At 36.3% G+C, this 26,532-nt stretch overlaps 1 protein-coding gene across 1 annotated transcript in view; it reads right to left on the bottom strand.

The window, feature by feature from the left end:
* The window catches only part of DPY19L2 (dpy-19 like 2), a 94,499-nt gene that overhangs the window by 48,608 nt on the left and 19,359 nt on the right, over positions 1-26,532 (bottom strand). The window contains exons 7-9 of the mRNA XM_047695486.1: positions 15,046-15,103; positions 13,300-13,391; positions 11,797-11,896 (exon numbers count right to left, since the gene is read on the bottom strand). Of these exons, the coding sequence (XP_047551442.1) occupies positions 11,797-11,896; positions 13,300-13,391; positions 15,046-15,103 (250 nt within the window). The remainder of the gene's footprint in view (positions 1-11,796; positions 11,897-13,299; positions 13,392-15,045; positions 15,104-26,532) is intronic.

Consider the following 26,532-nt stretch of genomic DNA (forward strand, 5'->3'; position numbering starts at 1 on the left):
TTTGCCTACCAGAAGCAACTTTCAATTTTCTCTGGAAGAAATTAATATCAACATAGTCCCAAATTAACTCTGTAATTATTCATGTACAATATCCAATACCACATCAAAACTAACCAGATAGAGGAGATAAGACATCATCACTATGACAACAGAAACAGATCCATAAAGAATCTACTTCATGGGTCCGTAGATATTTTATGTAAAAAGTCAGATAGTAAATGTGTTATACTCTGTGGGCCATATACAGTCTCTGTTGTATATTCTTCTTCTATTTTTTTAAACAACACTTTAAAAATGCAAAAACAGCTCTTTTCTTGAAAACTACTCAGAAACATGTTTGGCATCATCAGACATAGACTATCCCTTTGATATGTGCAAAGAAAATAACAGATAATACTGAAAATTCCCGGAGAATATTGGAAGCCATAATAGAAAGTGAAATGTGTAACTAAATATTACAATAATCACTATTAAGAAGTCAGAGATGGATTTAAAAAACAAATTGAACAGAATCAAACAAAGAAGTGATAAATTGGAAGGTAGAAGAAAACATTTAGAAAAAAGTATAAAATGACAGAAATGAAAAATATATGAAAGAACATAATAGATACAGAACATATAGTGTAAAGATCTAATATATTTTACTGTATATCTCAGGATGGGATGAAGGAATGAAATAAAAGCTATATTTAAAGAGATTGTATCTGAGAAGTTCCCAACATTTGTAGAAGAAATCAAACACTAATTAATAAAATATTACAAATCCCCAAGAAGGGATAAATTAAAAAACAAACAAAAACTTGACCACACTTAGGCATATCATGGTAAAAACTGCTCAAAATCAAAGACAAAAAGAAAACTCTAAAAAAGCTGGATACTAGCTGACTTTAAGACTTCCCCAAAACTGCAGTAATCAAGACAACACAGTATTAGAAAAATAATAGACAAATTAAACAATGCACTAAAACAGAAAGCCCAGGAACAGATCCACACAATTACAGGCAACTAAATTTTTGACAAAGGAGCAAAGGGAATTAAATGGAGAAATGACAGTCTTTCCAAGAAATGGGCTGGAAGACTTGGACATCCATCCACAAAAGATGAACCTAGACCTAGACTTTACACCTTTCCAAAAAAAAATTAACTCAAAATGGATCTTAGACCTAAATTTAAAACACCAACTACAAAACTTCTAAAAGATAACATAAGGAGAAAACCTTATTTGATAATGAGTTTTTAGATATAAAATCAGAAGCATGACCCATGAAAAAAAATTAGTAAATTGGACATTCTTAAAATTAAAAACCTCAGTTCTGTAAAAGACGCTATTAAGAAAATTAAAGGACAAGGAAGAAACTGTGAGAAAATCTTTGCAAAGCTCATATCTGATAAAGGTCTGGTATGCAAAATATACCAAGAATCCTTAAAACTCAGAAATCAGAAAATAGCCCAATTTAAAAATGGGCAAAAGGGGGAGCCTGGGTGGTTCAGTGGGTTGAGGCCTCTGCTTTTGGCTCAGGTCGTTGTCCCAGGGTCCTGGGATCGAGCCCCATATCAGGCTCCCTGCTTGGCGGGGAGCCTGCTTCCCTTCCTCTCTCTCTGCCTGCCTCTCTGCCTACTTGTGGTCTCTGTCTGTCAAATAAATAAATAAATAAAAATCTTTTTAAAAAAATAAAATAGAAAAATTTTTAAAAATGGGCAAAAGATCTGAACAAATACCTTACCCAAAGAATATATACAGACAGCAAATAACCACATGTAAAGCTGGTAAATGTAATATTCCATTAGGCAACTGTATATTAAAGCAACAAGGACAATCTTCTACATACCTACTACAATGGTTGAAATCCAAAACCTGATAAAATTGGCAATTTTTTTTTTAAAGATTTTATTTATTTGTCAGAGAGAGAGGGAGAGAGAGCGAGCACAGGCAGACAGAATGGCAGGCAGAGGGAGAACCAGGCTCTCCACCGAGCAAGGGGCCCGATGTGGGACTCGATCGCGGGACGCTGGGATCATGACCTGAGCTGAAGGCAGCTGCTTAACCAAATGAGCCACCCAGGCGTCCCTAAAATTGGCAATTTTTTATAAAATTAAACGTAGCCTTACAATACAATCCATCAATCACACTCCTGGGTATTTACCCACTTGAGTTAAAATCTTACATGCATACAAAACCTGCAAACCGAATCACCGAAGACTAGAAGCAACCATGATGTCCTTCAAGAGGTGAATGGGTAAACAAACTGTGGTATTTCCGTACAATGAAATATTATTCAGCAGTATTAGTGCTCGCTTCGGCAGCACATATACTAAAATTGAAATATTATTCAGCAGTATTAAAAAATGAGCTATCCAAAGTCGTGAAAAGACATGCATATTGCTAAATGAAAGAAGCCAGGGTGGAAAGGCAATATGCTCTATGATTCCAAGTACCCAAGATTTTATTTGGGTTACATTTTATTAAATTGAAGGTTGCAAAGCTCTACTGCTAATTACAGTATTACCATTTCTTTTATTTTAGAAGACTGCATTCACAGTCATTATTATGACTGGGCCCAGGAATTCTTTTGTTTGGGCCTTTGGAGAGAAAAGTCCCATGCAATTTAACATTCAGTAGTAATGAAGTTAGGGGTTCACTGTACAGTTCAAAAAAATTTTTAAGGGGCGCCTGGGTGGCTCAGTGGGTTAAGCCGCTGCCTTCGGCTCAGGTCATGATCTCAGGGTACTGGGATCGAGTCCTGCATCGGGCTCTCTGCTCAGCAGGGAGCCTGCTTCCCTCTCTCTCTCTCTCCCTCTCTCTCTTTGCCTGCCTCTCTGTCTACTTGTGATCTCTCTCTGTCAAATAAATAAATAAAATCTTTAAAAAAAAATTTTTTTAAGTACAGAAACAATGAGTAATTCACCCAAGAATCCCAAGGAGATGTTTGTTTTAAACAGCTGAAGATGGTAATACTTTGAAGTAATAATCAATTTACCTGAATATAGTTTTCCAGGGCTTTGCTTATACCTTAGTTGCTTGGAGTTTAAAACAGTTTTTTTCTTAAAAACAATGCTATAAATTCAAATTTCTTCAATGGATACTAGAGTACCAATGGTATCTCCACCCTAAGGGAACTGACTTGCTCGTGGTAGGGAAAAATAGGCAAGGACAAACCGCTCAGCAAACCTCTCTTCAACACATTATCAAGTGCCTCATAAAACAAGCTCAGCACAGCAAGAAGCTACCATCAAATCTCAGAGTCAGAGGATGCATAAATTGTTACAAGATCAATAGATCAGCTACCCAGAATTTGGAAGTTTAGGGCTAAAATCTTACTCTCAAACCTTTTGTCATTTCTTGTTCTCTCAGCCTAAATATCCCACTACCCACTTCCTCTCCCCAAAATAGACAAGGTAGGTTTAAGTGGCTCCAGGTAATATTCTAGGTAATGGAACCCTTTTTATTATGAATTTATTATGAATAAATAATTATTTACTAGAATCTCTACCAAGGACTCTCCTATTACTCCCCCCCTGGATTTATTAAGATATAATTGACTTCTAACAACATATAAGTTGAAGGAGTACACATATTGATTGGATACACTTATCTATTACAATGTGATTACCACTGCAGTGTTAGCTGAAACCATTATGTCACAAAACTCTCATTTCATTTTAGCAATAAGAACATTTAAGATCTACTCTCCTAGCAACTTTCAAGTACATAAAAAAATAGTAAACTATAATCACTTCACTGTGCATTAGATCCCTAAAACTCATCTTCTTTTTTCTTTTCTTTCTTTTTTAAGCTCCACACCCAGCATGGAACCCAAAGCAGGGCTTGAACTCACAACCCTGAGATCAAGACCTGACCTGAGATAAAGACACTTAACCAAATGAGCAACACAGGTGCCCCCATTCATCTAATCGAAAAAGCATACTCTTTGGCCAGTAGCTTCCTATTTCCCAACCTCCACCCCCACACACTGGTAACCATCATTCAAGTCTGTTTCTGCTAGTTTGGCTTTTTTAGTTTCCACATATAAGTGATATGATACAGTATTTATCTTTTTCTGCCTGACTTATTTCACTTAGAACAAAGGCCTCAACGTCCATCTACATTGTCAAAGCTGGCAGGATTTCCTTCTCTCGTATAGCAGAATATTCCATTGTGTTTATGTGTATGTGAGATATATATGTCCCATTTTCTTTATGCATTTATTTGTTGACACTTACTTGTTTCCACACCTTGGCTAGTGTGAGCAATGCTGCAATAAACATGGAAGTGCAAATATCTCTTTGATATTCTGTTTTCATTTCTTTTGGATATATACACTTAAGAATGGAATTGCTAGATCATATGATAGTTCTATCTTTAATTTTATAAGGAACTTCCCATAGTCTTTTCCATAGTGGCTGGCCAATTTAAATTCACACCAACAAAGCAGAAGGGTTCACTCGCTTCCTATTACATCCTCTCCAACACTCATTATCTCTTATCTTCTTAATGATATTAATCCCTTATAAGATACACAGATAAATAAGATTGGATCCAATTTAAAAGCTTCTGGACAGCAAAGGACACAATCAACAGAGTAAAAATGCAATGTACAGAATGGGAGAAAATATTTGCAAAACATATATCTGATAAGAGCTTAATATCCAAAATATATCAAAGAACTCATAATACTCTAGGGAAAGACAACTTTATTAAAAAATGGGCAAAGGACTTGAACAGGTATTTATCCACCAAAGATATGCAAATAGCTAACAGATATTCTCAATGTCATTAATTATCAGTGAAATACAAATCAAAACCACAATGATAACAATGTTTATTCTTCCAACCCATGTGCATGGAATGTTTTTCCATCTTTTTGTGTCTTCTTCTATTTCTCTCATGAGTGTTCTGTAGTTCCTCTAGTATAGATCCTTTACCTCTTTGGTTAGGTTTATTCCAAGGTATCTTACGGTTTTTGGTGCTATAGTAAATAAAATCGATTCTCTAATTTCCCTTTCTATAGTTTCATTGTTAGTGTATAAGAAAGCAACTGATTTTTGTGCATTGATTTTGTATCCTGCCACATTACTGAATTGCTCTATGAGTTCTAGTAATTTGGAGGTGGAGTCTTTTGGGTTTTCTATATAAAGCATCATGTCATCTGCAAAGAGAGTTTGACTTCTTCTTTGCCAATTTGAATACCTTTATTTCTCTTTGTTGTCTGACTGCTGTGCTAGAAGTGCTAGGACTCCTAGTTGAACAATGGTGGCAAGAGTGGGCATCCTTGTCGTGTTCCTGATCTCAATGGGAAGACTCTCAGCTTTTCCCCATTAAGAATGATATTCACAGGGCGCCTGGGTGGCTCAGTGGATTAAAGCCTCTGCCTTCGGCTCAGGTCATGATCCCAGGGTCCTGCGATCTATCCTGCATCAGGCTCTCTGCTCAGCAGGGAGCCTGCTTCCCCCCCTCTCTCTCTGCCTGACTCTATGCTTACTTGTGATCTCTGCCAAATAAAATAAAAATCTTAAAAAAAAAAAGAATGATATTCACTGTGGGTTTTTCATAGATGGATTCTGTGAGGTTGAGGAACATTCCCTCTATCCCTATAATCTGAAGAGTTTTAATCAGGAAAGGATGCTGTATCTTGTCAAATACTTTTTCTGAAAGGATCATGTGGTTCTTCTCTCTTCTCTTATTGATTTGTTCTATCACATTGTTAAAATGTCTATACTGCCCAGAGCAATCTATACTTTCAATGCCATCCTGATCCAAATACCACAAGCATTTCTCAAAGAGCTGGAACAAATAATCCTAAAATTTGTATGGAACCAGAAAAGACCCTGAATCACTAAGGAAATGTTGAAAAAGAAAAACAAAGTTGGGGGCGTCACGTTGCCTGATTTCAAGCTTTATTACAAAGCTGTGATCACCAAGGCAGCATGGTACTGGCATAAAAATAGACACACAGACTAGTGGAACAGAGTAGAGAACCCAGATATGGACCCTCAAAACTCTATGGTCAAATAATCTTTGACAAAGCAGGAAAAAATACCAGTGGAAAAAAGACTGTCTCTTCAATAAAAGGTGCTGGGAAAATTGGACAACTATGTATAGAAGATAGAAACTCGACCATTCCTTTACACCATACACAAAAGATAAACTCAAAATGGATGAAAGACTTCAACGTGAGACAGGAATTCATCAAAATCCTAGAGGAGAACATAGGCAGCAACTTCTTCAACATCGGCCACAACAACTTCTTTCAAGACATGTCTCCAAAGGCAAAGGAAACAAATGCGAAAATGAACTTCTTGGACTTCATCAAGATAAAAAGTTTCTGCACAGCAAAGGAAACATTCAACAAAACAAAGAGGCAGCCCACGGAATGGGAGAAGATATTCGCAAATGACACTACAGACAAAGGGCTGATACCCAAGATCTGTAAAGAATTCCTCAAACTCAACACCCAAAAAAACAGATAATCATGTAAAAAAATGGGCAGAAGGCATGAACAGACACTTCTCCAATGAATACACACAAATGGCTAGCAGACACATGAAAAAATGTTCATCATTATTAGCCATCAGGGGAATTCAAATCAAAACCACATTGAGATACCACCTTACACCAGTTAGAATGGCCAAAATTAACATGACAGGAAGCAACAAATTTTGGAGGGGATGTGGAGAAAGATGAACCTTCTTACACTGTTGGTGGGAATGCAATTTGGTACAGTCACTCTGGAAAACAGTGTGGAGATTCCTCAAAAAATTAACAGTAGAGCTACCCTATGACCCTGCAATTGCACTACTGAGTATTTACCCCAAAGATACAGATGTAGTGAAAAGAAGGGCCATATGTACCCCAGTGTTCATAGCAGCAATAGCCACAATTGCCAACTGCAGAAAAAGCCAAGATGTCCTTCAAAAGACGAATGGATAAAGAAGACATGGTCCATATATACAATGGAATATTATGCCTCACCAGAAAGTATGAATACCCAACTTTTGTATCAACATGGATGGGACTGGAGGAGATTATCCTGAGTGAAGTAAGTCAAGCAAGGAAAGTCAATTATCATATGGTTTCACTTACTTGTGGAACATAAGGAATAACATGAAGGACATTAGAAGAAGGAATGGAAAAGTGAACTGGGGGAAATTGGAGGGAGAGATGAACCATGAGACACTGTGGACGTTGAGAAACAAACTGAGGGTTTTAGAGGGGAGGGAGTGGGGAGGACGGGTGAGCCTGGTGGTGGGTATTATGGGGGCACGTACTGCATGAAGCACTAGGTGTGATACATAAACAATGAATCTTGGAACACTGAAAAAATAAAACTAAAAAAAAAAAATACAACACAATGCTGTGTTATCTCATACTCATTAGGATGGCTATTATCACAAAAACAAGCAACAATTAATAATGAAGGTGTGGAAGAAAGGGAATTCTTTCACACAGCTGTTGCATATGCAAAACTGTGCAGCCACTATGGAAAACAGTATTAAGGTTCCTCAAAAAATTCAAAACAGGGCACCTGGGTGGTTCAGTTGGTTAAGCGTCTGCTTTGGCTCAGGTCATGATCCCAAGGTCCTGGGATCAAGTCCCACATCAAGATCCCTGTTCAGTGGGGAGTCTGCTTCTCCCTCTACCCTTCCCGCTCTGCTGTGATCTCTTTCTTTCTCTCTCACTCAAATAAATAAATAAATAATTTTTTAAAAAATTTCTGTAAGAAAAATTAAATAGAACTATCCTATAATCCAGGAATCTCATTTCCTAGGTATTTAATTCATTCCTACGTATTTAATTTTAAGAAATGAAAATAGAATCTTGAAGAGATTAGCATTCTTATGTTTACTGTAGCACTATTCGTGTATCCAAGGTGCGGAAATAACCTAAGTCACACTCAGTGAATAAATGGATTAAAAATGTGTCATACACATACAATGGCCTATCATTAGCCTTAAAAAAGAGCTAAATCCTGTAATATGGAACTATATGAATGAGGCATTATGTTAAGTGAAATAAACTAGTTATAGGACAAATACTGCATGATTCCACTTTATGAGGTATCTAGAATAACCAAACTCACAGAAGCACAGAATAGAATAGCGATAGCCAGGGCTGGGTGGAGAGGAAAAAATGGGAAGTTGCTGCTAATCAATGCATATACAATTTCAGTTATGCAGTATCAGTAAACTCTAGAGGTAAGTTGCACAACACTGTGCTTGTAGATAATAATACTGTACTCTACCAGCACTGACAAGTCTGTGAGGAGCAGATGTCTCAAGTTAAGTGTTCTTACTACACACACAAAGATGCACTTAAAAAATTTTAAGACACATTACATAAAAATAAAAAGAATGTTTAACAGTTGTGGACATCATAATATTGATCAAAATATTTAAAGTAATAATTTGCAGAACTAAAAGTAGACATCAACAGATCATTGGTAAAGTTGAAAATTTTAAGACACTCCTCCTCTAGTAGGTGAAATAAACAAAAATAGTAGATATATAAAAAATTTAATAGCAAAATTAACATATTTTGCCTAATTAACACATGTAGGACTATATACCTAAAAAGACAAAATACTCAATCTTTTAAAATGCAACAAAAATAGAAAATTGAATGTACTCTGTTTTCTAATTGCTTTCTATATATGGAAACAAATCTAATGAAACATCTGTAAGATTTCTAAAAATCTATGTAACATTATTGAAAGAAATTAAGCAAGAACTAAATAAATAGATATATATCATTTTAATGGCCAGAAGACACACAATTTTAAAGATCTAAAAAAAACTCAAAAAGATATTTTTTTCCTGAAATGATGCTTTTCTTCAAAAGGAAAAGGAAAAGAATATGTATAGAGCCTCCTGAGATTTCATCTAAATTTGGGGGGTGAAGGAGAAACAAGTCTAGAACACAGGTTTTAAGAGGCATCAGGAGAAAAAAAATGCAATTGCTTACTGCTTGTCTCCTATTGAATACAGCTCGTTCAATAGAATAGGTGCAGTTTGTTGAAAGGAAGTTCGTAAATTCACCTTGAGAAGAAAATTAATCTTGACGCTAATCATGAAAAATGTGTCATATAGGTACTTAGAAAGCAATTAGATAACACAGTGTACTCAGTTAATTATAGTTTTATAGTTTCACAAAAAAGTACAGAAATATTCTTCAAATGCATATTTATTTTATTAATGCTGCATGAAAGCTGAAGGCATTTTAGCAAGGAAGTAAGGTAATTTAGTCAAGTGTATAACTTTCAATAGAGAAGAGTTCAAAGGCCTTAGAGCTGCAACAAAAAATAAATTGGAAAATGCTGGAGCTTTGCAATTGGACAGAACTTGATTTTAATTTAATCTTTGAGTCTTTGTGTCTTTATCTGTAATATCCATCTGAATGGACTCCTTGAGGATTAAATGAAATAAACTCTAATACTGAAGTATAGCATATGTTAGTTTCCTTTTCTTTCCTCTCATAGACCAATATTGTTACGATATCTAAGTCTAGACCACTGCCCTTAAGAATCACAAATAAGGGGCGCCTGGGTGGCTCAGTGAGTTAAGCCGCTGCCTTCGGCTCAGGTCATGATCTCAGGGTCCTGGGATCGAGCCCCGCATCGGGCTCTCTGCTCAGCAGGGAGCCTGCTTCCTCCTCTCTCTCTTCCTGCCTCTCTGCCTGCTTGTGCTCTCTCTCTGTCAAATAAATAAATAAAAAAAAAAATCTTAAAAAAAAAAAAAAAAGAATCACAAATAAGCTCTGGTTAAGAGAAACATTCATGGGTGAAAATTCTGCTCAGTTGCTGAAATGTTACTTGAATTGCTGGTTGAAAAGAGAGCCCTCTCATTTAGATACAAGTAACAGAGTCAAATTCTGCTGTGAAACTGTAGAAAATGGACTTTTCTTCTTCCCTCCAGATGAAGGTTTCAACATGCTCTTGCAAATATTAGCCTCAAGGTGAGTAGGTCTGAGGGTGGGTGAATTTTTTTTCCCCAGAAAACAGAAAAGAGTTTTCAATCAGTTCAGGTCTTGGACCAATTTGGTTCCTGAAATCAGAGATGATGGCATTGTGCATTGAAAACATAAAATTGAAACTGAACATAAAACTCTTCTGTATGCTAATTTTTGTTTCCCTGTTACTTATACATAGAATTTAACAGAGATGGACCATGAAGACATTATGCTAAGTGAGGTAAGTCAGACAGAGAAAGACAAATACTATGGTATCACTTACATGTGGAATCTTAAAAAGCCTAACTTGTAGAAACGAAGAGTAGAATTGTGGCTATGAGGGGCTGAGGGGTGAGGGAATACAACAGACATTGGACAGAGGGTCCAATTTGCAACTAGAAGATGGATAAGTTCTAGATATCTAACACAGAGCACAGTGATTATATTCAATGCTGTATTATACACTTCAAAGTTATTTAGAGACTAATTTTAAATGCTCTCACCACAAAAAAGATATGAGTTATGTGGCCTAATAGATATATTTAACACTAAGGTGGTAATCATATTGAAATATAATAATGTATCAAATCAACATATTGCATACCTTAAACGTACAAAATATTGTTTGTCAATTACATCTCAATAATTAAAGAAAAAAAAAACAAAAAAGAAAACTAAAAGCCTAGCACATCTTTTGAATGGAGAGAAAATCATTAAAGCAAAATAAAAATTATCCAAACAGCTACTTAAACTGTCTCATTAGAACCAGTGGATTAATAAATGTGCTTGCAAGGAAGTGACGCACATTAGAAATCTATGTTGGCATGAGCAAATAATGGAAACCACAGACTTTCCGTGTTACAACCTGGAAGGGCCAACTATAAGGAAGTAAAGCAGAGAGAATACTTTAAACATGCACACCAATTAAGTTGAGTTCATAGTTTAATTTTTGTAACTAACCAGCAGCACAAGCCTTCCTGGCACAATTTCTCACTGCCAATAGAGAACATTATTATTATCAGTGTTGGTTAGTTAAGTGGAAAGGAGTTCTAACATAAAATTGGATATCATGAAATTTCATCAAAATTTTACTACTTTCCTAGCTCAGTTTCTTGCCATTAGCTACTTAGTTGTTTGGGGGAAACAGGATATGGCCTCAAATTCACCCAAGTAATGTCATGATTGAAGCTCTGAGAAATGGTGTCCATAAAGACCCTATTCTTCAGACAAAAGAACCAACAGTTAGCTAGATTAGAAGCAGATACCCTTTACCATGAAGAGCAGGCTTTGCCCTTACCATGTTGTGTAACTTGACATCCAAAATGATTCCTAAGATAAAAGGAAGATCTACAGGCAAATATATAGAGATCATCTCAAATACACACAAGAAAAACTTTGAATTAAAGTAACAGGAAAAAGTCTTTTGCAGGTTGATCATTAAGATCTGCCTAGATGGGGCGCCTGGGTGGCTCAGTGGGTTAAGCCGCTGCCTTCGGCTCAGGTCATAATCCCAGGTCCTGGGTTCAAGCCCCACATCGGGCTTTCTGCTCAGCAGGGAGCCTGCTTCCTCCTCTCTCTCTGCCTGCCTCTCTGCCTACTTGTGATTTCTCTCTGTCAAATAAATAAATAAAATCTTTAAAAAAAAAAAAAAAAGATCTGCCTAGATAAACCAATACATTAATAGAATGTAGACTTATATAATTTTTTAAAAAATCATACACATATACAAACTTTATAATTATTCCACATTTTGAAAATCTATTAGGGCAGAAACATAATAACATTATAAAACTTCTAAAAGAACAACTAAGTACATCTTTCATTCAACTTAAATTAGCTTAAAATCATCTTACCTGTGTAAAAAGTATAAACTGAGCAAACTGCCAGGGAAGCATAAAAGCAACATTGGAAAAACAGAGTGCAATAAAATGCCTTCTATTATTGTTCGAGGTCCTTAATAGAGAGAATTGATACCGGTAAGTTTTACCATAAAAGTAGTCTATCACTAAACAGAAAAACTAACTGGAAAATGATGAAATCTAATGACCACTTACCTTTGATGTAAGATAACAAAATACAGTTGAATCTAAAGCCCATTAAGAAGAACTGAATATAACTGGGTTACAAAAAACTTAGCATAAAACAATCTTACTTAGAGCTTTAAATATTGTAACTAGTTTATCAGTAAATAAGATACCTTAAACATTAAAGTTTCTTCTCCTTTCACTAATGCATGATATTACAAATTTAATACTCCAGCAATGTGGTCAGAAAACAGTGTGAACTGACCCTGCGTATCTCAAAATATGTAGCCTATACAAGCAGCAACAGTTTTACATACCACTGCTTTTAGATTTCAAAAAGCAATGAAGAAAATTCTAAGTGTTGGTGCCATATTAAGTTAACAACTATGAGAACGTTTTAAAGGAAAAAATTAAAATAATGACTGAAAAAGAATTCTAGAATGCAGTTACAAACTACTGCATATTGAAGTTTAAACTGTCCAGTCTGGGGTGCCTGGGTGGCTCAGTGGGTTAAAGCCTCTGCCTTTGGCTCAGGTCATGATCCCAGGGTCCTGGGATCGAGCCCCGCATCAGGCTCTCTGCTCAGCAAGAGAGCCTATTTCCTTCCTCTTCCTCTGCCTGCTTCTCTGCCTACTTGTGATCTCTGTCTGTCAAATAAACAAATAAAATCTAAAAAAAATAAAGAATAAAAAAATAAACTGTCCAGTCTGCAATGGAAAGATGTATCAATTAACCAACACCTTTTACCACAGATAGTTTTAGTGTCTTTTAGAATATGAAAAAAGAAATGTAAACATTTTGTGTAAATAATAAAACTGTAGCTGTTCTTTTTTATAAAAGGTGTATTTGATTTTTGATAAATCCTTATAATATGATATATAAATTTTCAAATGAAAAAACTTAAATGTTCATATTGTTTAGGGATATTATCACAAAATATATTAAGTTCTCAGTTATCTTTTATTTACCAAACAAAGTGACTTTTGGTTAATCTACAGAGTATATAGCTTATGTACTCAAGGCTACAATCCTAAATGTTGTAGTTAACACATTTCATTCCATGAAACCCAACTGGTCAGACTAAAATCACTTCCTAAAATTAGAAAATAAACCATCTTTCCAGGAATTTAGATCACCTAAAACGTGTAGTCTAGACTCAGTGGAAAGAAATTTTTTACATAGTAAATTTAGATTATTTTCTCAACTGGATACTCTATTTTAAAGTAACTAAAAGGGAAAACTAAATTTAATAATTATAACTTAATAGGTTGAAGTATATTTTAAGAAACTTAACTTATAATTTATTTAGATTTATTTTATAAATAAAATTACCTGAGAATCAAAGTTAAAATGCACATCTGAAGTACAAGAAATGGATATGAAAAACTTTCCCGGAGAGGTGGTGTCCACATTACGCGAGTAGCCTGAAATCAATAAAATATTTACTTCATTTTATGTTCCATTGCAATAAATATTAATCTAAAAGTCATTAGTAGGCTGTTCAAATAATTTTAAAACTAGGCTCATTAATTTCTGAATGCCTGGGATAGCTTCTCCGTTTCTGGAGCTCTCTTAATGGGCATATAGGCATTAGGTAGAGAGCCATTAACTAGCAAGACCAGATACAAGAACGCCAGACGTAAGAAAACCTAAAGGACAAAAAAAGGTGGTAGTTACAGGAGTGGTGAGGATTTTGGAAATGAAAAACCAGATGCACATTTCAGCTCTGCAGTGAGGACACTCGCATCCCAGGGCTTTGGCATGTATGTATGCCCAGAAAAAAATCTAACCAGGTATCACTTAGGGCATTCGAAAACACCAAGAGAGTTTATACATAACAAGTTTAATGAGTATAGACACACACTACAAGTAATTAAGATTGTCTCTGAATTTGTGAAATATGCCTTTAAAAGAGTTAACTGTAAATTTCTAAAAACAACTGAAAGTATTTTGAAATCACTAATGTGATACATAAATGAAAGTACTGACACTTTGTATAGACTTTATTTCTAAAATGTAAGTGAGAATACTATAAAAGTTTTGTATCAATAATTCTAAAATTCTAGAAAGAGTTAAAACTCTTATAAATTCTTATTACTCCTCTTCCAAGAAACCAAAACTAAATTTTAAGAGATGAATTATGGTATGTATAAGAAAGTTAATTCATCTGGCATACTCAAAGAAAAGATTTTGTCTTTACATGAACATATTGGTAAGTGACAATGCATTTGTTTAAGTTTATATATTTATGTATGTGTAATTTCTTTGATTCCTTTGCCTAACTGATTTTCTAAAATTCACCAATTATTTACCTTTCCTAGAAGTAATGGATAAAAACTTCAATCCTATGTAACCTGTTCCACAACATATTACATATTTTGTTTTCAAAAGCTAGTAGTCATACTCTCTCACTTTTCACTGCCACATCTCATCCCCGAACAGGATCTGGCACAGGTTACATATTCAGTATATTGCTGAATGAATCTAACATATTCTAGATAAGTTTCTATGTGTTCTTTGCAGGTGAACTATATCCCATTTGACTGGATTAGTAAATTTCTATTTTGAGTTCATCATGTTGTGTAATTGTAATTGAAAAGGCAGCATGATGTAATAGAAGGAAGCAAGGTTTTAGAGCCAGACAGATGGAGAACTAAAGCTCAGTTTCACTAGATTTTGAATTTGGAATCTTGTATGAGTAACATAACAACTATAAATTTCAATTTCATATCTTCTACTCGTAAGGATAATAACCACCTTCCATAAAAGTGTGGTAGGAGTAAATGAGATAATGTTTATATAAAGTGCCTGAATTCAACAGGTACAGTATTTCCTTTTCAGCAAAATACAGTATTTGGTTTTTCTACAAAATATAGGTACACTAAAAATCAGGCAAGATATTTCATATCATAAATTCTATTATGTAAAAATGTGGACAAACATGATTAAAATATGGCTATTAACATAAAATATTGCTAAGTCCTAAATAACATTCAATTATATATTGTATTGATGAATATACTTCCTTGTTCTTATACAGCCCCTTCTATCTTAAAAATTGTTTTCTAGAAAACAAACCTCTCCATGGTTGAAAAAGTAGCACAAAACTGTAATTAGACCTCCAAGTTGAGTCCCACTGTTAAAAAAAGAGTATACATTAATAATTAATAAAATATAGTGTTTTACAAAATTACCTTAGAATTTAAAGTCATATTTAAATGCTATAGTACTAAACCATGTAAAATAATGCCAAAATTTCAGAAGTACACATGTAATATTTTAATCTTGAATGTGTAAGTATACAAAGTATACATATAAAATAATCTGAATTTTATAATTTGTTGTATTTAAGGGGAACCCTCTTACACTGTTGGTGGGAATGCAAGTTGGTGCAGCCACTTTGGAAAACAGTGTGGAAATTCCTTAAGAAATTAAAAATAGAGCTACCCTATGACATTCCAACTGCACTACTGGGTATTTACCCCAAAAATACAGATGTAGTGAAAAGAAGGGCCATCTGTACCCCAATGTTCATAGCAGCAATGGCCACAGTCGCCAAATGGTGGAAAGAACCAAGATGCCCTTCCACGGACAAATGGATAAAGAAGATATGGTCCATATATACTATGGAGTATTATGTATCCATCAGAAATGATGAATACCCAACTTTTGTGTCAACACGCATGGGACTAGAGGAGATTAAGCAGAGGGAAATAAGTCAGGCAGAGAAAGTCAATTATCATATGGTTTCACTTACTTGTGGAGCATAAGGAGTAACATGGAGGACATGAGGAGAAGGAGAGGAGAAGTGAGTTAGAGGAAATTGGAGGGGGAGATGAACCATGAGAGACTGTGGACTCTGAGAAACAAACTGAGGGTTATGGAGGGGAGGGGGTGGGGGGATGGGTAAGCCTGGTGGTGGGTATTATGGGGGGCACGTATTGCATGGAGCACTGAGTGTGGTGTATAAACAATGAATCTTGGAACACTGAAAAAAGAAAAGAAATGAAAATGATTTCTTAAAGTTGCCTTTTCTTCAGATATTGTCATCACTGTATCCACAGCTTTACACTTGGAAGATAATAAATACCCCATGAATGATGGAAGAACAGAATGAATGAGCTCAAAACAAGCAAAGCTAATGGGAAGTGATTTACCATTAATAGATTTTCACTAAAGGAAATTCAAAGGATACCTTTGAAACGGAAGAAATTGCGAGGAGGAAGGTGTTAGAAGCAAAACAACTGACTGCAGCCTATGGAATGTAGGATCATGTGGATATAAATCTAAGCAAGATTTGACGATATAAACAGCAATAATAGTGCCTGCTGTGGAAGGGTAATAGAAGCACTTAACTATGATAATTTTAAGATGTGAGGGGCTATTTTGAAGCAAATTGTCCTAAAATTCTTTGTACTGATTAGAAAATCAGTACAAATCAATCAATTTTGGACTTGATCGATAAAGTCAGATATGCATGTTACCATTTTATCATTAACCACCAAAAGAATAGAAATGGGAAATTTTTATTCTTCTTTCCAGGTTAGCTCCAACAGGAGAGAGTGGCCAGGGTAAGAAATAAAAATTTACCCCCAATTCCTATTTCTTTTGTTTCTCATATGCCATCACTTTCAATCTCTTCACAGTTTTGGCAACACTTTTATAACCAACATTTGTTATATCTACATATCCTTCTCAAAGACTGGAGCTCAATAATGTATTGATATTACAGAACTGTGTAGCCAATTTAGAGAAGACCCATCACCTCCTGAGGAGCTCTCCCAATGAAAAATATTAGTTAAAAAAAAATTTAGTCTGTGTAACATTTTTGTATTTAAAAAAAGCATAATATGAAATAATTTCAAAAATAGAACATTTTATTTTTTTTTAAGATTTTATTTATTTATTTGTCAGAGAGAGAGAGAGAGCAAGCACAGGCAAACAGAATGGCAGGCAGAGGCAGAGGGAGAAGCAGGCTCCCTGATGAGCAAGGAGCCCGATGTGGGACTCGATCCCAGGACACTCGATCCCAGGACACTTCGGCACTGAGCCGAAGGCAGCTGCTTAACCAACTGAGCCACCCAGGCGTCCCTCAAAAATAGAACATTTTAAAACCTGCCAACATAATCTAAAAGTAATTCTTTTCCCTCAAAATGCTGATGAGTTTATATTTTCCTATAAGGCATACATAAGAAAGTACATAAAATTTTCTAGTTCCTAGAACAATTATGGGGTGAACATACTTGTAACTAAAAGCATAATTACCATTGGAATTGAAAATTGATCACATCCTGAGTCCCCATGTGACACCCCTTCAGAGAGCCACTATCCTGATTTTTGTGATTATTAACATAACCACATCTATACACATATAGATACTATGATTTAATCATTCTTAAACTTTATACAAATGGAAGACGCATCTTTTAAGTTTGTGCTTACCTTCATCATTCAACACTATATTGTTAAGATTTGTCCATGTTGATGTGTGTAGCTATAGCTCACTCATTCTCAATATTCTATAGTATTCCACTGTATTAACGAACTGTAATGTGTACATTTCTCTGTTGTTAGACATTTGAGTTGTTTCCAGTTTGCAGCTGTTACAAACTATGCTGTTATATTCTTGTACATACTTCCTGGTGTATATGTACAAAGTTTCTTAGGCATATGTATACTTACATATCTATATGTATTAGTATAATTGATACATTAGTTTCAGGTATGCATCATAACGATTCAACATCTCTATACTTATGCTGTGTTCCCAAGTGTAGGTACTACCTGTCACCACATAATGCTATTACAATGCTATGGAAGATATTCCCTATGCTGTACCTTTCCTCCCTGTGAATTATTCATTCCATAAGTGGACGCCTGTATCTCTCACTCCCCCTTCCCTATTTTGCTCATCCCCACTCCCTTCCCCAGTCGCAATCACCAAGTTTGTTTCCTTTATTTATAAGTCTATAAACTTTAAATAGGAATTGCAGAGTTAGAAGATATCTACACCTTCAACTCTACTAAATTATGCACAGTTTTCCCAAAATAATTGTACTAATTTATATGTCCATCTGCCATGGATAAAGGTTCTTTTTGCCAATCTAGTACATATAAAATAGTATGTTGTGGTTTAAATTTGTATTTTTCTGATAATTAGTGATGGTGGTCAACTTTACAAATGTTTATTGGCAATTTGGAATTCTTCTGGTATATATCTGATCACGAATATTTTGTCTACTTTTCCTTCGGGTTGTCTGTCTTCTTAGTCTTTGTCTACCCTCTAGAATATATATATTCCATGAGGACAGAGACTGTTTGTATTCCTGGCACCTAGTGTAGTGATTCTGGTCACAGTAAGCATTAAATAAATTAATTAAATCATTGAATTAATGACTGTAATGTCTGGATACCATGTTGGGTATATACTTTGCAATGTTTTCCCAGTCTGTGGCGTATCTTTTCATTGTATAGTATATCTTGAGGAACTTAAATTCTTCCTACCAAATTTATAAGTTTTTTCTTCATGGCAAAACTTTTCTTAAGTTCAAAAGAATCTTTTCTTACCTCAAGTTGCTGGTATTCTTCCATATAACATTCTAAGCATTTTATAATTTTGTCTTTGTATTTTTTAATCTAACTAGAATTTAATTTTCATATAGTTCTAACTTCTCTTTGTTTCTTATGATCTTCCAATTATTCCAGCAGCATTTATTGAGAAAATGGTCTTTACCTACTGATGTGCAATATTCACCCTATCATATACCAAGTGTTTTTAAATGGAACAAGTGTTTCTGAGATCTGCTTTATTCCACTGATCTACTTGTCTAATCCCTATGCCACAATCACATTGCCTTATTTACATCAGTTTTATAATACAGAAATGATTACTAAAGCTAGTCCTCCTATCTTGTTCAGAATGTCTCCATTATTTTAAGCCCTTTGCATTTCTGAACAATTTTAAAATCAGTATTTACCAAGGCAAACAAAATTGGCAATGTATTGAATCTACAAATTAATTCAAATAACTCTCAACTTTTTTTTTTTTTTTTTTTTAATTTTTTTATTTTTTCAGCATAACAGTATTCATTATTTTTGCACCACACCCAGTGCTCCATGCAATCTGTGCCCTCCACAATACCCACCACCTGGTGCCCCAACCTCCCACCCCCCACCCCTTCAAAATTCCCAGATCGTTTTTCAGAGTCCATAGTCTCTCATGGTTCACCTCCCCTTCCAATTTCCCTCAACTCCCCTCTCCATCTCCCCTTGTCCTCCATGCTATTTGTTATGCTCCACAAATAAGTGAAACCATATGATAATTGACTCTCTCTGCTTGACTTATTTCACTCAGCATAATCTCTTCCAGTCCCGTCCATGTTGCTACAAAACTTGGGTATTCATCCTTTCTTTCTTTCTTTCTTTCTTTCTTTCTTTCTTTTTTTTTTTTTTTTTTTTTTTTTTTTTTTTTTTACAGCTTTATAAACATATATTTTTATCCCCAGGGGTACAGGCATGCGAATCGCCAGGTTTACACACCCCACAACCACAGCACATACCCTCCCCAATATCCACAACCCCACGCCCTCTCCCAACCCCCTCCCCCCATCAACCCTCAGTTTGTTTTGTGAGATTAAGAGTCACTTATGGTTTGTCTCCCTCCCAATCCCATCTTGTTTCATTTACTCTTCTCCTACCCCCTCGACCCCCCATGTTGCATCTCCTCTCCCTCATATCAGGGAGATCATATGATAGTTGTCTTTCTCCGATTGACTTATTTCGCTAAGCATGATACCCTCTAGTTCCATCCACGTCGTCGCAAATGGCAAGATTTCATTTCTTTTGATGGCTGCATAGTATTCCATTGTGTATATATACCACATCTTCTTTATCCATTCGTCTGTAGATGGACATCTAGGTTCTTTCCATAGTTTGGCTATTGTAGACATTGCTGCTATAAACATTCGGGTGCATGTGCCCCTTCGGATCACTATGTTTGTATCTTTAGGGTAAATACCCAGCAGTGCAATTGCAGGGTCATAGGGTAGTTCTATTTTCAACATTTTGAGGAACCTCCATGCTGTTTTCCAGAGTGGTTGCACCAGCTTGCATTCCCACCAACAGTGTAGGAGGGTTCCCCTTTCTCCGCATCCTCGCCAGCATCTGTCATTTCCTGACTTGTTAATTTTAGCCATTCTGACTGGTGTGAGGTGATATCTCATAGTGGTTTTGATTTGTATTTCCCTGATGCCGAGTGATATGGAGCACTTTTTCATGTGTCTGTTGGCCATCTGGATGTCTTCTTTGCAGAAATGTCTGTTCATGTCCTCTGCCCATTTCTTGATTGGATTATTTGTTCTTTGGGTGTTGAGTTTGCTAAGTTCTTTATAGATTTTGGACACTAGCCCTTTATCTGATATGTCATTTGCAAATATCTTCTCCCATTCTGTCAGTTGTCTTTTGGTTTTGTTCACTGTTTCCTTTGCTGTGCAAAAGCTTTTGATCTTGATAAAATCCCAATAGTTCATTTTTGCCCTTGCTTCCCTTGCCTTTGGTGATGTTCCTAGGAAGATGTTGCTGCGGCTGACGTCGAAGAGGTTGCTGCCTGTGTTCTCCTCGAGGATTTTGATGGATTCCTTTCTCACATTGAGATCCTTCATCCATTTTGAGTCTATTTTCGTGTGTGGTGTAAGGAAATGATCCAATTTCATTTTTCTGCATGTGGCTGTCCAATTTTCCCAACACCATTTATTGAAGAGGCTGTCTTTGTTCCATTGGACATTCTTTCCAGCTTTGTCGAAGATGAGTTGACCATAGAGTTGAGGGTCCATTTCTGGGCTCTCTATTCTGTTCCATTGATCTATGTGTCTGTTTTTGTGCCAGTACCATGCTGTCTTGATGATGACAGCTTTGTAATAGAGCTTGAAGTCCGGAATTGTGATGCCACCAACTTTGGCTTTCTTTTTCAATATTCCTTTGGCTATTCGAGGTCTTTTCTGGTTCCATATAAATTTGAGGATTATTTGTTCCATTTCTTTGAAAAAAATGGATGGTACTTTGATAGGAATTGCATTAAATGTGTAGATTGCTTTAGGTAGCATAGACATTTTCACAATATTTATTCTTCCAATCCAGGAGCATGGAACATTTTTCCATTTCTTTGTGTCTTCCTCAATTTCTTTCATGAGTACTTTATAGTTTTCTGAGTATAGATTCTTAGTCTCTTTGGTTAGGTTTATTCCTAGGTATCTTATAGTTTTGGGTGCAATTGTAAATGGGATGGACTCCTTAATTTCTCTTTCTTCTGTCTTGTTGTTGGTGTAGAGAAATGCAACTGATTTCTGTGCATTGATTTTATATCCTGACACTTTACTGAATTCCTGAACAAGTTCTAGCAGTTTTGGAGTGGAGTCTTTTGGGTTTTCCACATAGAGTATCATATCATCTGCGAAGAGTGATAGTTTGACTTCTTCTTTGCCGATTTGGATGCCTTTAATTTCCTTTTGTTGTCTGATTGCTGAGGCTAGGACTTCTAGTACTATGTTGAATAGCAGTGGTGATAACGGACATCCCTGCCGTGTTCCTGACCTTAGCGGAAAAGCTTTCAGTTTTTCTCCATTGAGAATGATATTTGCGGTGGGTTTTTCATAGATGGCTTTGATAATATTGAGGTATGTGCCGTCTATCCCTACACTTTGAAGAGTTTTGATCAGGAAGGGATGCTGTACTTTGTCAAATGCTTTTTCAGCATCTATGGAGAGTATCATATGGTTCTTGTTCTTTCTTTTATTAATGTGTTGTATCACATTGATTGATTTGCGGATGTTGAACCAGCCTTGCAGCCCTGGAATAAATCCCACTTGGTCGTGGTGAATAATCCTTTTAATGTACTGTTGAATCCTATTGGCTAGTATTTTGGCGAGAATTTTTGCATCTGTGTTCATCAAGGATATTGGTCTGTAGTTCTCTTTTTTGTTGGGATCCTTGTCTGGTTTTGGGATCAAGGTGATGCTGGCCTCATAAAATGAGTTTGGAAGTTTTCCTTCTATTGCTATTTTTTGGAACAGTTTCAGGAGAATAGGAATTAGTTCTTCTTTAAATGTTTGGTAGAATTCCCCCGGGAAGCCGTCTGGCCCTGGGCTTTTGTTTGTTTGGAGATTTTTGATGACTGTTTCAATCTCCTTACTGCTTATGGGTCTGTTCAGGCTTTCTATTTCTTCCTGGTTCAGTTGTGGTAGTTTATATTTCTCTAGGAATGCATCCATTTCTTCCAGATTGTCAAATTTGTTGGCGTAGAGTTGCTCATAGTATGTTCTTATTATTGTCTGTATTTCTTTGGTGTTCGTTGTGATCTCTCCTCTTTCATTCATGATTTTATTTATTTGGGTCCTTTCTCTTTTCTTTTTGATAAGTCTGGCCAGGGGTTTATCAATCTTATTAATTCTTTCAAAGAACCAGCTCCTAGTTTCGTTGATTTGTTCTATTGTTTTTTTGGTTTCTATTTCATTGATTTCTGCTCTGATCTTTATGATTTCTCTTCTCCTGCTGGGTTTAGGGTTTCTTTCTTGTTCTTTCTCCAACTCCTTTAGGTGTAGGGTTAGGTTGTGTACCTGAGATCTTTCTTGTTTCTTGAGAAAGGCTTGTACCGCTATATATTTTCCTCTCAGGACTGCCTTTGTTGTGTCCCACAGATTTTGAACCGTTGTGTTTTCATTATCATTTGTTTCCATAAATTTTTTCAATTCTTCTTTAATTTCCTGGTTGACCCATTCATTCTTTAGGAGGATGCTGTTTAGTCTCCATGTATTTGGGTTCTTTCCAAATTTCCTCTTGTGATTGAGTTCTAGCTTTAGAGCATTGTGGTCTGAAAATATGCAGGGAATGATCCCAATCTTTTGATACCGGTTGAGACTTGATTTAGGACCAAGAATGTGATCTATTCTGGAGAATGTTCCATGTGCACTAGAGAAGAATGTGTATTCTGTTGCTTTGGGATGAAATGTTCTGAATATATCTGTGATGTCCATCTGGTCCAGTGTGTCATTTAAGGCCTTGATTTCCTTGTTGATCTTTTGCTTGGATGATCTGTCCATTTCAGTGAGGGGAGTGTTAAAATCCCCTACTATTATTGTATTCTTGTCGATGTGTTTCTTTGATTTTGTTATTAATTGGTTTATATAGTTGGCTGCTCCCACGTTAGGGGCATAGATATTTAAAATTGTTAGATCTTCTTGTTGGACAGTTCCTTTGAGTATGATATAGTGTCCTTCCTCATCTCTTATTATAGTCTTTGGCTTAAAATCTAATTGATCTGCTATAAGGATTGCCACTCCTGCTTTCTTCTGATGTCCATTAGCATGGTAAATTCTTTTCCACCCCCTCACTTTAAACCTGGAGGTGTCTTCGGGTTTAAGATGAGTTTCTTGTAGGCAACATATAGATGGTTTTTGTTTTTTTATCCATTCTGATACCCTGTGTCTTTTGATTGGGGCATTTAGCCCATTAACATTCAGGGTAAGTATTGAGAGATATGAATTTAGTGCCATTGTATTGCCTGTAAGGTGACTGTTATTGTATATTGTCTCTGTTTCTTTCTGATCTACTACTTTGAGGGTCTCTCTTTGCTTAGAGGACCCCTTTCAATATTTCCTGTAGAGCTGGTTTGGTATTTGCAAATTCTTTCAGTTTTTGTTTGTCCTGGAAGCTTTTAATCTCTCCTTCTATTTTCAATGATAGCCTAGCTGGATATAGTATTCTTGGCTGCATGTTTTTCTCATTTAGTACTCTGAATATATCATGCCAGCTCTTTCTGGCCTGCCAGGTCTCTGTAGATAAGTCTGCTGCCAATCTAATATTTTTACCATTGTACGTTACAGACTTCTTTTCCCGGGCTGCTTTCAGGATCTTTTCTTTGTCACTAAGACTTGTCAATTTTACTATTAGGTGACGGGGTGTGGACCTATTCGTATTGATTTTGAGGGGGGTTCTCTGAACCTCCTGAATTTTGATGCTTGTTCCCTTTGCCATATTGGGGAAATTCTCTCTAATAATTCTCTCCAATATACCTTCTGCTCCCCTCTCTGTTTCCTCTTCTTCTGGAATCCCAATTATTCTAATGTTGTTTCGTCTTATGGTGTCACTTATCTCTCGAATTCTCCCCTCGTGGTCCAGTAGCTGTTTGTCCCTCTTTTGCTCAGCTTCTTTATTCTCTGTCATTTGGTCTTCTATATCGCTAATTCTTTCTTCTGCCTCATTTATCCTAGCAGTGAGAGCCTCCATTTTTGATTGCACCTCATTAATAGCTTTTTTGATTTCAACTTGGTTAGATTTTAGTTCTTTTATTTCTCCAGAAAGGGCTTTTATCTCTCCCGAGAGGGTTGCTTTAATATCTTCCATGCCTTTTTCAAGCCCGGCTAGAACCTTGAGAATCGTCATTCTGAACTCTATATCTGACATATTACCAATGTCTGTATTGATTAGGTCCCTAGCCTTTGGTACTGCCTCTTGTTCTTTTTTTTGTTGTGAATTTTTCCGCCTTGTCATTTTGTCCAGATAAGAGTTTATGAAGGAGCAAGTAAAATACTAAAAGGGTGGCAACAACCCCAGGAAAATATGCTTTAGCGAAATCAGAAGAGATCCCGAATTGTGAGGGGGGAGAAAGGGGAAAAAAGGGGTTCAGAAAGAAAGAAAGAAAAAAAAAAAGAAACTATTAAAAAAAAGAAAGCCGATAAAGAAAAAATATAAAATAGGAAAAAAATATATATATTAGATAAATTATTTAAAAAACGTTAAAAAAAGAAAACGGTAAAAGTTAAAAAAAATTCAGCAGAAGAAGAGAAAAAGAAAAAAAAATTGAAAAAGAAAAAAAAATTAAATTAACTGCAAGGCTAAAAAATCATGGGGAGAAAGCCATGAGTTCCGTGCTTTGCTTTCTTCTCCTCTGGAATTCCGCCGCTCTCCTTGGTAGGTGAACTTGGTCCTGGCTGGGTTTCCCGTTGATCTTCTGGGGGAGGGGCCCGTTGTAGTGATTCTCAAGCGTCTTTGCCCCAGGCGGAGTTGCACCGCCCTTACCCGGGGCCGCGCTGAGTCATCCGCTCGGGTTCGCTTTCGGGAGCTTTTGTTCCGTGAGCGCTTTCCGTAGAGTCCGGAGGACGGGAATAAAGATGGCGGCCTCCCGGTCTCCGGCCCGGAGGAGCCGAGAGCCCGGGGCCCCACTCCTCAGTGCGCCCTCAGAGAACAGCGCCCAAAGACTCCCGCCACCCTGGCCTCCGGCCACGCTCCGAGCTGACCGAGCCTGAGACCGGTTCAAGGCAACCCCGAGCTGAGAGTCACTCCTCGGCTCTGTCTCTGCAGCCGGCTTCCCCGTTCTAATACCGGTAAGCTCTGCGACACTCAGACACCCCCGATCCTTCTGCGACCCTGCGGGACCTGAGGCCGCGCTGACCCTGCCTGGGCTTCCAGTTAAGCCTCTGGAGCGATGTCCCTCAGCGGAACAGACTTTTAAAAGTCCTGATTTTGCTCCGTTGCTCCGCCGCTCGCCGGGAGCCGGCCCCTCCCCCCGCGGTCTATCTTCCCGTCGCTTTGGATTCACTTCTCCGCCAGTCCTACCTTGCAGAAAGTGGTTGATTTTCTGTTTCTGGAATTGCTGTTCTTCTTCTCTTCAATTTCCCGTTGGATTTGTAGGTGTTTACAATCTTTAGATAAGCTATTTAGCTGATCTCCCGCTACCCGAAGTAGTCTCAGCCTGCTACTTCTCCGCCATCTTGACTCCTCCCCCTCAACTCTCAACTTTTAAATAATGTCTTCTAATCCATGAATTATTTATAGTTAGTTATATCTCCATTTATTTAGATCTTCCCAAAGTCTCTCAATAAAGTTCTACAATTTTCCCAAAGAGGAAAAAGAGGTCATATATATTTCTTGTCAGATATTTATCAAAAACTTTATGCTTTCAATACTTTTCTAAATGACATCCTTTTAAAATTTCACTTAAAAAACAAAGTATAGATTTATAATGTCTGCATACTAATTTTTGTATTCAGTAAAATTATAAATTCCTATTATTTTAATACTTTATAGTTTCTTTTGAATTTTCTACATAAAATCATGTGATCTGCTTTTAAGGAAAGACACTTGTTTTTTTCAAGTTTTCCAGTCTTTATACTTACTACTACTTTTTCTTGACTTACTGTGCTGGATAGGATACCTGGTACAATGTTGCAATGTCATAATTTTTTATTGGTACTACGCTAGTATTTTTATGCTGAAAACTTCCTAAAACAAGAAGTGTATATCTACATTAATGTCTATATAGACATAAAGCCTACAAAAACCCAATATGAAAACTCAATACTTACTGAAAGATTAGATCTAGATTTTTAACTTTAAATGTTGTGCAGTTCAAGAATAACATTATAAAGAAAGCTGATGACCAGTTAGGAATATATTCTGCTGCAAGAAACAAAACCTAACAAAAGTGGCTTAAATAACATGGATGTTTATTATATCATTCAACAAGAAAATGAAAGGTAAGTGTCTGTTGGCACTGGTTCAGCAGCACAAGGA

This window comes from Lutra lutra, chromosome 11 (assembly GCF_902655055.1).
Source record: "Lutra lutra chromosome 11, mLutLut1.2, whole genome shotgun sequence".
In the NCBI taxonomy this organism is placed as follows: Eukaryota; Metazoa; Chordata; class Mammalia; order Carnivora; family Mustelidae; genus Lutra; species Lutra lutra.